The sequence below is a fragment of the Scophthalmus maximus genome, chromosome 6, assembly GCF_022379125.1.
Source record: "Scophthalmus maximus strain ysfricsl-2021 chromosome 6, ASM2237912v1, whole genome shotgun sequence".
Taxonomy (NCBI): Eukaryota; Metazoa; Chordata; class Actinopteri; order Pleuronectiformes; family Scophthalmidae; genus Scophthalmus; species Scophthalmus maximus.
The window spans coordinates 12,158,408-12,170,798 of record NC_061520.1 but is presented as its reverse complement, the minus strand read 5'-3'; the positions used below and the strand labels follow the sequence as shown (position 1 = coordinate 12,170,798).

At 41.4% G+C, this 12,391-nt stretch overlaps 1 protein-coding gene across 22 annotated transcripts in view; it reads left to right on the top strand.

Moving 5' to 3' along the window:
- cadpsb (Ca2+-dependent activator protein for secretion b) overlaps positions 1-12,391 on the top strand; it is a 59,913-nt gene that overhangs the window by 19,621 nt on the left and 27,901 nt on the right. For all 22 annotated transcript variants that reach the window (XM_035632453.2, XM_035632450.2, XM_035632442.2 and 19 more), the window contains 5 exons: positions 6,042-6,122; positions 6,416-6,649; positions 7,772-7,893; positions 10,898-11,009; positions 12,017-12,156. In XM_035632453.2, coding sequence (XP_035488346.1) covers positions 6,042-6,122; positions 6,416-6,649; positions 7,772-7,893; positions 10,898-11,009; positions 12,017-12,156 — 689 coding nt within the window. The remainder of the gene's footprint in view (positions 1-6,041; positions 6,123-6,415; positions 6,650-7,771; positions 7,894-10,897; positions 11,010-12,016; positions 12,157-12,391) is intronic.

Sequence of the window (12,391 nt, the reverse complement as noted above, 5' to 3'; positions counted from 1 at the left end):
AGGGGCGGTGACCAAGTTCGCCCATTGTGTCGAAAGTGCAATATCTTCTTAGCACACTCAATATTGGTGACATTTTACAGCAAGATTCACAGAATGTATGTTATAGTCGTTTAATACAGTACCTCAGGAAATAAAGGTGTTAGGGAGAATATAATAATAACGTACGGTTTTGTTTTGTTTTCATTTATTTGTTTTGTTTTGGTTTTGTTTTTTGGTGATTCTGATCCACACTCCATACCAGTTGGTGGCGGTAATGAACCATATCGTTGTTTGCCAACCGCCATAAAACAATATAAGAAGAAGAAGGGACTATCACAACTATCTCACTCTATCCGTTTGTTTGCTCCTCATAGCATTACAATTTCCCTCTGCGTAAGAATATGTTTGTATATATTTAAAATTTTAAAATTTTAAATTTATTGCAGTCAAAAATTTTATTATTTTCCATTCATTATCAGACATGTAGAGACATTTAATCAATTATCCAAAAAATCAAAATGATACTTTTTCTGGCTATCAACGGATCAGTTAATTGACAAATCTCCAGTGATGTTACCATTGCTCACAGTTTCTCATGCTGAGGTTTTAAATCCCCGATGTTTATAGTTTTATTTAAATTATTCCCTAATCTCAGTTGGTTACATTACCTGAATCATCACAGTTTTCACCCACAGACCTGAAATTGGGCCTGTGGGCCTCCCAGACTGACAGACCATACTCAAATCAAGCTTTCCCTCTCTCAGGCTTTGAAGGAGGTTTTTCTTTTTCCTCTTAAATGGGTCTTGTCAGCCACTGTTGGTTTGGAAATGTTGCCTGAGCTCTTCCTGGTTTAGCCTGTATCTGATATAATTTAGTAATGGAGTCTCGTCATTGCACAAATGATTGAGAGAGGATGAAAGCTTTTGTTATTCCCAGCGTCCTCTAAGCTGAAAAAGCTGTGGTACTGGAATGCAGCTTGATGATAACTGCGTGTTTATTTTTATAAATCTAGACAATGTTTATTATAAGGAAATCACACTTCAAGTGCCCACGATTCACCACGACTTAGTTAGAACTGAAGAAGCCTCTTGGCTGAGAGGTGAAACGTCTTCAAGAAACTATAACCGAGTCCAGATGCTCCTGATTCAAGCAACTGGACTCATGGATTCAAGTGAAAAATCACCAATGCCCGGAGATTTGAATATATCTCTGAAAGTGTGCAAAATTTAAAATTCCATGTAGTCTCCTCTCAAGTGCATTGTGATCATTAGGCTGTTTTAGTAACCCTCCAGGACAGGCACTACATTAGCCATTGCGGTTCTTCACCGGCCCAATTGGTCTCTCCCCATACTTGCACTCTCCCTGCTGAACAAATCCATTCAGCTGTTACTGTGTTCCAAAGTTGAAGGGATCTATAGCTTCTAATTTTAAAAGTCAAGATGGGGAAAGACCGGAGGAGGCTGGTGAAATGGGAGAACAATGAGAGGTCCAAACCCACACACAACTGATGATGAGTGTGCAAGTAAAGGCAGGTAGAGACCAACTGAGCCAGTGAAGAAGAAAAAGTACTACATTCAACCATAGTGGCTTACCCTGCCCTCCATTATACTTCGGAACTCAGAACTCAGAACTCGGAGGTCGGAAAAAAATCACCACCCCGACTGGTAAAATGGAAAGCAGCATAATGCGGTACTCGTGGTTGTGGTACGAGAGGGATTCTATGGTGTCATTGTGTGTGTGTGTGTATCTTTGTGTATTGTAGGCAACTCTAAACTCAGAACTGGGTCAGAACAGTTAAAACAAGTTGCATAATGACAGTAGAAACACAAAACATGAAGAGATTTAGAATAATTGGTCAGTTGGGGAGAATTAAATGGTCATTAATTTCAACACTGTGAACTCCTGTCCACTGAAAAAGGTGGAGATTTCTCTAGTGTACAATACACTCATGCACACATTTTGTAATTGGCCTTGCATGTCACTACGGTCAAATAAGGAAGCTTTTTCTCATATTATGCACGCACACACTCACACACACACACACACACACACACACAGAGTCACAAATAGCAAGTCTAAATATAGACCAGCTGCTTTGACTCCTCCAGGTCCCATCCAGCTCCAATCCAGTCCTGCCCGGCCAGTCTTTGTTCTTTACAAGAATCTGCCCCTGGCCATGCGTGCTCTCCTTTGCTAATGTCCCAGCATCCACCTGGGAATCTGTCATCAGCTGGGCCGTTAACTACCCGCCTGCTTGTCCTCTGTCACCTTTAACCTGCTGTCAGGTTGGCTATCACTGAGGCAGTGTCACCTTTATTTAGCTGCAGTTCTGCTGTCTGCTTTAGTAACGTAGAAAGAAACACATTTTTTTAGCCCGTCTTGTTTTATATGAGATTGCCTGTCCACCTATATCGGCCTGTGGGCCCCTGACAACAGTGACCTTTCACTAGTGGTGGGCCTGTTAAGATTGGGGTGCTGTGGGGCTCAATAGGGCTGGCTATTAGTTCACACGTACACTGACCTCCAGCTCGACTTCCTTTTCCTTTCTCTCCTGTCAAGGCAGAGTCGGGAGTCATAACAGATACAAGCCCCATCCCCCCTTCAGATCACATGCACCAGAGTCACTCCTCTCATGTTAGCCATTTTGTAGATGAGGTGCTTAGTATTAAATTGGAGTTCTGAGGTATCGCAGCCAATTTTGCAGTCTTGACAATTTACCTGGACATATGGATTTAGGTCTGTTGTGTTTGGTGAGACGGGGGAGGCACATAGATGAGACAGTAAAAGTGCAGCGTCAGACACCGACAGCAAAGCTGCTGGATTTCCAGGCATGCCACTGACAGTTCTTTGGGGATTGCTGGCACTGCAGTCCAATAGTGCCCACAGAGCTCAGAGTGTTTTGACAGGCAGCACAGATCGCCAGCAGCAGGGGGAAAGGAGCTGTTCACGCACTGCTCAGTCAGGAACGCAATCAGGATCTGTCACAGTTATGGTTGTGGTTAAATCTTTTTTTCCGCTACTGGAAAAGACAATGAAAAAAAAGAAGAAAAAAAAAAGCTCCGCTTTTGAGACTTTCCTACCACAGGACACTCGGCACTGTTTAAGTGTCACTGCAAGGCAGCACAGTACTGAGTACTACTGTGCTGCAATTCTGCTGCAGCTGGTGGCAAAGTCTGATTATGTGCTCTACTAAACAGGAACTCTGGGTTATGTGGCAGGGTGGCTGGACTAGTGGCCAGCACCAGTAACACACGAGACTTGAATGCTCACCCCAACAGTTTTTTATTTAAGAGGCTATCTGTTTGACGTAATGATGAATCATTGACAAAAATTGGTAATGCAGTAAGAATTAATCCCAGAAAAATATCTGGATCTAGTACAACAATGATATCCACTAATGCTTGTATGACTTAGATGCTCATCATTCCTATAAGACTACTGTTTCTAAGTCAATCAATACATGGATCACCCTACATATGTAGTTGTTTCTCCTCCTCCACGTCCTGTATGGTACTTGATCTCCGTCTGAGCTGTGCACCGCCTCTTACTTGTGCTCTTAGCGGCCGCACCGTGACTTCAGCTCATTCTCTCTCAGTAAAAGGGTTGTTGGAGGGGCAGAGAATCAATGTGGCAGAACCTGAAAGACAAGGCCTGTTAATGTCACAGGATAGTGGAATACCATCAGGCTCAGAGAGGTCAGCCCTGGCACGCGTCCCAACAACAGGAGACCAGAAGAGTTTAAAGCAATGTAACATAAATTGAGTCAGGTGCTCCAGGAAAAGTTGGAGGGTGCCACTCGCACAAAAGCCATCCTGGAACAGCTGCAGAAGGAGATGGCTACGGCGGGCTACAAATTTCATGCGAGCAGTTGTGTTTGGCTGTCTACATAGGCTTTCAAAGTGAGGACCAACACTTGGAGAACGGCGACATAGTTCGCAATTGCTGTTGTTATGATTGAAGCTGCCGCGAGGTTGCTCGCAAGGCGGAGACGTTTGCAGACGCTTGACGTGACATTGACATCATGACGTGGCTCTCTTGCCAGTGGAAACACAAACCGGTTTGCAACTGGTTCCAGGGTGGAACCAGCTGCGAACCGGCCCCGGCCCCAGCCCCCGCCCGGAACTGGAACTTGGTTCCCGTTGGTGGAAAAGGGGTAACAGTCAACCACTTCACTGCTGCTTGTTATTGAAAAATGTATTCAGTATTTTTTTTTACCCACTAATGGGAAAGAATGAAAGACTTAATTTGCTTGCATTGAACCATTCACTGTTTGCTGTGTGCACTCTCAAAGTTGGAAGGTAAAAAAAGTTTAGAGAGAAGAACATCACAACTTGAAAACTGGATGGGTTTTGCTGCTGATATATTACTATTTTCTGTTCAAATTTGCTGACATATTTTCAGTAACATAAAGGAAAAAACATGCATTCTTATATCCACCCTGGTATCGCTACGATATGCATCGTAGCGATACCAGGGTGAGATGAGGTTGATAATATTTGCCACTTAAATCTCATACAACACTGTTTTGTGTAAAAAGGTCTCCGACTCCCCAGGAACAACTATGCTGCGGATATGTCTCAATTAGTCTGTCGACGTCACAGAGGATGTGGTGTTGACTAGTGAGTCACAGCGTCAAATCTGACAAGAACTGGGCATTTCAGCTGAGCGAATAACTGAAAGAGTGAAGCAAGCAGACACAGAGAGCCAGAAAGAGACATCAGCCCTCTCTTCTATTTCCTTGTGTCAGCTAATATAAAACTCACATTCATTATTGATGTGAGAGAACCCAGAATTTCTCTGACTTTCATTACTCCAGGGCAAAAAACTTGGCTAACAGATGTACGGCATCTTTGCCCGGAGCTGATAGTGTCGACTGCAGGCAGTTTTAAAACATTTAAAGACATTGCATTATCACCCTTTTTTTTCTCAATTCTGCTAAAACTTTGAATGCACTCCACTGTCTTAATTTACAGATACAATCGTTATTTGTTTTAATTGTTTTTTACCATGCCCCTCTTTGCTCGACCATTTCAGAAAGCCACGCTTTCATTCTGCTGATTGAAATCTACCAGAAAACGGGAAAAATTGCCAACACTCAACACTCCACTCCACAAACAGTAGACCATTCATGGTCTCTATGGTGATGGCAGCATGGTTCCTGTGAGTGAGGCATGAAGTTCCCTTTGATTTAGATCTTTAATGTGCCACACCATGCTGCTATGATTGCAGCCCGTTAGAACAAACTGGAGCTCTAATTGGCCTTTTGATGCCCCCCTGTACCAGTTGCATACCATCACTACCAGTCTGCACAAGAAACTTTTGGAATTACATGGTCACGTTTGCTTCTACCTGCAGCCGTTTTTTTTTCCTATTTTGGTTTAATTTGGTTTCATTTAGGTATCTGTCATTTATTTTGTCATCAGTGAGAACATTACAAAGCTTTTTTGCATGTTACAACAAAAAGTTGAATAGTGCGAAACCTTTGTCAGAGTGTATATGACTTCACTTATATTTGTCATGTTTGTTGTTGTTCAAAAGACAAAAAACAGGGACCCAATCATAAAAACATTGCTCCATAGTAGCCACTAAGTTCACTGGATGCCTATAAATAATTTTTCAACAATGTATGAAATGGTTGACCATCCATTACTCCAACACTGCTTGAACGTTTTGCCTTTGTAGCAGAGATCTGGGATTCTCTGCTGTCCCATCAATGCAACTTCGTAATACAACAGTGACTACAATAATTTAAGAGTAATTAAAGAGGTAAAGATCTAACTGCCACCCATCCTTTATATGAGGTTGTTTCTGTGCTGGTCACAAGAGACTGGACTCTATATTAGCATGCACATGTATCAAACTAATATATAAATATATATTGTAACAAAACCTCAAAATGTGTCATTATCAACAGTAAATTCATGCTGATTAACATTTACGTATTGTAAGGATGAAATGGTGAGATAAATGAAGCTGGAGATGAAGGTGACCTTTGACACTGGCCTCTGGCTGTATTCAAGCATTGCGACCTCTTTGACCTCCTCCTCTCTGTATATCAATAGCTGGACAACCTGGATGAGCAGGCTGCACAGATCCGAAGAGAGCTGGATGGTCGTCTTCAGATGGCGGACCAGATTGCCAGGGTGAGTCAGAGTCTGCGGGGGACTCGGATTGTTTTTAATATGCTTTGTTATATACTTAATATGTCACTGATATGGTGTAACATCGTAGTGTGAGCTGACACCCAAAAATAACATACTGTTTTTCATAGAATGCATATACTTGCCAATATTTATTGTAATTCTTTCACAATAAATTAGGCATCAATACCCTGATAATAGTTTGAGATTTAGAAGTCGTAACATTTACATTTAAATTGTTCCTTGTCGTCAAGGCTTTGGTCCTTTTGTTGAATATTTTCTGGTTTCATCAACAGGGCGGCAAGTTCCCCAAATTTGTGTCTAAAGAGATGGAGGCCATGTATATCGAGGAGCTCAAGTCCTCAGTGAATCAGCTAATGGCAAATCTGGAGAGCATGCCTGTGTCCAAGGGGGGAGAGTTCAAACTGCAGAAGCTGAAGCGGGGACACAACACCTCCATCATCGACATGGGCCAGGAGGACGAGAACACACTGTCCAAGTCTGATGTGGTTCTGTCCTTCACTTTGGAGGTACCCTGCATTAGGAACGAGTTTATACAGTAATCATGTGTATGTGAAAGCCACATTGCATCACAAAGTTGTGAACGGTCTCACAAATTCCTCATGATCCTGTTAGAACATCTGAACTTGGTGCAGAACAACATTTACCTTAAGAAGAAATCAAATCCGAGCTTTCGTCAACTACTCGTCTGCTCCAGAGTAAGTATAGAAACAGATTGCATACCTGTTCAGGGGCTTGAACAGATGTTGTGTGAAGAAAAGACTGACAGACTCTCACACAATGCAGACACACAAAAACCCGTTCACCTGCTCTTTAACGAGGAATGTGAGTCATCTTGTTATCAGCGCGTCTGAGATGTGCTATCACCACAGAACATGGAGCCATTGCACCTCATTTTTTATGATGCAGTGCTATTTCAGAATCAGGAAATACGTAGAGTGCAAGTAATGTGACATTTTTTTCCTGTTTCCACGGACGTGGGCACACATCTATGCATTTTGATTGCTGAAATTATTTGCACAATAGTGGCAATTCGTTGTTTGTGTGAGGTGGCAATTCCATAGTGTGAAGTGTAATTTTCAAGTCTGTTTATTTTCCAAATGATTGGCTGCAGCAGGTGCCAGAAGTCCCTCAGCGACTGCAGGGGAACCTTCAGAGAATCTAGTTGGAATCAGCTGCAAGTTAGAGCAGAAGTCCTTAGGCATTTTGGATCCCAGTAGAACACAGTCTTAATGTTTTTGTTTTTTTTACAGGTGCTAATCTTCATCTGTAGGATTGACTGGTAAATGGTACGCAAACAGAGACAGTCGAACAAAATCTATTGGCACCATGGAGACATCAGTGGATCTAGTGGATGTTTACATTCCAAGTAGATTCATTGTCCTGACACCACATATTTCTGTATTTGATAGTTCTACCAGGAATTAACATTTGCAGCATCAACAACCCCTGGCAGTGTTAGTACTGAGTTCACTGAGCGGTTGAAGACTATGTAAGGATTTGATGTGGTAGATTAAACCCTCCAAGCAGCTTCGATAGAAAGGGTGGCTGTATTTCTCTTTCCCTCTATGAGCTCTTGTTTTCAAGAGATGAATCACTCTCATCTCCAACCATCACTCTGTGCTTCCCAGGTGGTGATCATGGAAGTGGTGGGGCTGAAGTCTCTGGCTCCGAACAGGATCGTCTACTGCACCATGGAGGTGGAGGGAGGCGAGAAACTCCAAACTGACCAAGCAGAGGCATCTAAGCCAACGTAAGGCCCTAAGCCTTTATTTTTTATGAGCTATTTACCACACTGCACACCTTGTTAGTAGAATTGACAATCTACTCTGCTGTAAAGTTAACCTATATCTTTCAAAACAGACTGAAAGAAAAAGAAAATCTCCTAAACGCATAATGATAATGTTTTTTCGTATAATTTGTTTAGCAGCAATATCGAAACACATTAGCTCGTTATGAATCAAATAAAAAATTTAAGAATGAATGAAATTTTGACTTAATGTAACTGATCAGACTTTTAACACATGCAGAGGACATTATTGTTTTACCCATTTTCAGCTCATTATCAAATGTAAGGTATGAAGTATTCAGAGTCAGCCAAAGTGTGAAAAGATTCACTGTGTAATTCACTGTAAATCAGCTATGACATGATGACAGGTCTCAGCAGTTTGCACGTATCCAAAAATACCTCACCTCTTATTATCCCAGAATGATGAAGTCCCAGTGAAGGACAATACATCTCCCACTGAATACGTCTCGCTTTTTGTCAGTATTGGACGGAACAAGATACAAGAGAAAATGTCCATGAAACATTCATGCAAATACGAGCTATTTTAAGGTCCAGATGCCTTCCTCTGATCTCCCTAATTCGAGAGCCATTTTATGAAGAGAGTATGAGAGCGATGGAGGAACATGAATGAGGGAAGGGATTAGAGGAGAACAAGGCGAGGGTTGTGCATGTGTGTGTGTGTGTGTGTACACACACAGGAAAAACACAAACACATATAAGATAAATTCATTCATGTACATACCACTGCAGGTTATTTGCATATAGTAATTGCTTGTATTTGGTAGATGTGCTCAGTCTGACTTTCAACTTGCTATTATAAATCCAAGCTCTCCTCAGATGAACTATTGATTAATGGGTTGATATAGTCAATGTTTTTTTTTTGCTGTTGTCTCCTGACTTTTTTTGTTTGAGCCTCACAGCCTTTTACATATTTTGGAGAGAGCTGTCGGAGCCCAGTACCGTCACATCCATTAATAGACCTTAGATTGATCCACAAGGTCACCTTCATGCTTGCACAATGCTTCCATCTGAAATCAACACAGCTCACCACTACAGTAGCTCCTCACCATCAGTCAGCAGGTCATCTGCTCTCCACATGTTCTCTATGTACATTATATTTACAATTAGTTATAAATGTCAGGAGTGCTTACAAGAAAAAAACAGCTTTCCATGGTTTGAAATTGATACCATGGTGCAGAGAGAGAGAGAGAGAGAGAGAGAGAGAAGGAGAGAGAGAGAGAGGATTCAGTCTTTTATATTATATCTAAGGCTACACATGGCAGCATGACATGTTGGCAGCTGCAGATAGCAGCAAGAGGTAACAAAAGCCCATAGTGAAATACATTCTCCCTGTTTTTGTTTTTTTTGTAGTTTCTTTTCATCCTTTGGGCTTGTGAAGGTGTAGCTGGTTTATGAGGTTCAGTCATTAATAGTGATTGACTCACAGGTTTTCCAAGTCTATATCAAAAAACAATATTCACATGCCCACATGTACATTGAAAACACTGTTTATCATTCCTCCTGTCCATACTGTCCACAACAAGATCCCTTTTGTAAAGGATTCATTTGACATTTTGTGAAATACGCCCATTTGCTCTCTTGCCAGGAGTTTGATGATAGATGGTATCGCTCTCAGCTCTTTGCTTAGCACAAGAGTAAACTCAGTCCAAAGGTTAAAAAAAATATCTACCTACGAGGATGTTTACGGCTCTCTTGTTTATCTCACGGTTTCTAATTTGTTTACTACAAAAACTGAAGTTCGCAAGTGACAATATGTAGTTTTTTCTAGGAAATTACCATTTAGTTAAAGCTAATATAAGGTTTTAGTACTCTTGTGTCAAAAACATTAAGTGTTTTTTTTTTCCTTGTTGCATTCTTTTTAATACCAAGCAAGGAAACACAGTGTTAACACGAAGAGGGACTTTAGTTCTAAATTCAGCCGACTCAGACTGGTGAAGACTCTTTAGTTTCTGCTGTACTCTTGAAATCATTTGTACATTGATTGTGGATTGTGGACTGTGGATTTTGTCCATATTGCCTAGATTGAAGTCATTTTATTTGCAGGACGGACAATTCCAGTGACCAAGAACCCTTAAAATTGACATATGCGCATGTTTGTTGTGTTTGATGTATAAAAGATATCCATCAAGTTTGGATTTATAGTTATTGTCTCAGGGTGAAATATTCAAATTCAGGTGAGCTCTCATTTGTATTTATTTGTCTTTTATTTTTTCCATTTTTGTATGCTAGTACTTTAAGTTATAAATAAGTAGATCCCCCCTTTCCTTCTTATTATTCTTTTTAATGCAGTTTTAATATATTTTTATCATTAGGCTATTTGCATTTGCGAAAGCTTCGATGAAATTAATTGTCTTTCTTTTGCAGCATGCCTTAGATAAGGGTTGAATTAATACAATGCTCTTCACAGCAGAAGTTAATTTTAGCCAGTTTGTGGCATTGCTCTGCCACTCTCTCTCTGACCCACAAAATAATTTTCGCTGATTAGACGGGTGTTTTTGTTAAATAAAAAAATAGCCATGTTCAGGCTTAAAGGTGTTGAGTGTATACATAACAGGAATGCATTTAGAACAAGTGACAGTGAGGCAGAGGAATAAAGTGTCTGTGGTTTTGTCCTACTTCGACATACTTTAGATCTGTGACTCTGAAGTATTTCCTATTTTTTAAAAGACAGTCAGTCCTCCATCATCTTTCTTCCGTGATTCAACAATCCCTGTTGCCCAAAAAGCTGTCAGTTGCCATCAAGGCTATGTGAAAGTGAAATATCTCAAAACAGAGATTTTATCTCTTGAATTGCTCCCTTTTTTTTCAATCTTAAGCTTTTACTGACAAGTGTAAATGTATAATAACCATTGCAGTGATTGCTGGAGATGAGGTCATCGTTCGGGAACACTGTGTCATTGTGCTGTCATGGAAGCTAACCTCTGGAGGGTTGTGTTGTGTCTTTCAGCTGGGGGACCCAGGGGGACTTCACCACCACACACCCTCTGCCTGCTGTCAAGGTGAAGCTGTTTACAGAGAGCACAGGGGTGCTGGCACTGGAGGACAAAGAGCTGGGCAGGGTAACACCTCTTGTCCTAATATTTACTACTATTGCCAAACCAAAATACTCTGATCTGAGCACGCGTCTATGAAAACCAGGATTCTCATTGCACATACTGACAAATCAAACATGTATTTAAATTCAGCTTCTTTGGATGATAAGTAAACGCATACATACATACATGGTGATTCCGCTGATTCATAAGCACTGTGTTGTGGGTCTGTATCTAACACATTCAGTTTAGGTTCAGTTGAATATGTTGTGTAAGTCAAGTGTGTTGTTACTGGAATGTGATGCAGAAATAACCTTGTTTGGCAAGATAAAGGTCGAGGTTGTCAAAATGAGAAAATGAGAAAAACTGCTCTAGTGCCACTGAATTAAGACTTCCGTCACCTCTGACTCACACGACCACAGATCAGTAATGCTGTACCTTTCTAATAAGATAGACGTAGAAATTATTTTCCTAATTCCGACAACAAATTTCCACTTTTTTAAAGGTTATTTAAATCTCGAGTGTCACTGCCTCAAATGCAGAGAGCAGAAACTTCTCTCGCTTCTCGAACTCCCACTGTCCTGAGGTGTAAAATGTGTGAGGTTGCTGTGATAGATGGTGAAGGAAGGTGGTGCTGCTGGTTTGCGCTCGGGCGCGGCACCTCAGACGTCCCTGTAGTGGCAGTGACCTTGGCTGTGACAAGGCTCTTTGATCTCCCACTGCAGCAGCGTTGGCATGAAGGCAGGCTTCCGTAAAGCTCTTTAACTCCGCAAAGAGAGATTAGGCCTCCTCTTCGGGGAGGCAGAGCAAAGCGCTGTTCTGTTTCTCGACACTGACTCACGTTGCTCTTTCACTTTCCAAAAAAAGAGAAGAGAAATGGGAAACACAAACACGCATAATCACTGTTACTGGCAAACACACTGATTGGTGCTGCTGAATGTTGCACAGGAAGAGATTAAAGATCTACCTCCTGTTCATCAGCACTAATAATTATGGATTCTGACTTTTTGAGGTCTTCTTTCATTTGAGTGCAGGTTGTCCTCCACCCGACTCCTAACAGCCCCAAGCAGTCAGAGCTTCACAAGATGACTGTGACTAAGGCCTGCCCCGACCAAGATCTCAAGATCAAACTGGCCATACGTATGGACAAACCACAGAACATGAAGCACTGCGGGTAAGAGAGAGGCTGCCATGTAAACTGCGTAATGACGTTCCCATGTGCCTTTCATTTTCCATGTCTTTCTTATAGAACTCCAGCCCTCTCGGCTCCATGGCCTCATTTCTAGTCACGTATCGTGGAAAAATACTGTCAAGTGCACTACTCCCCCTGGTGGACTCTTGGATGTAGTTTAGATTTGTTTGTAATTAGAAAAATACTGAAGGCAACATTAATCAAATTGCATTCACCT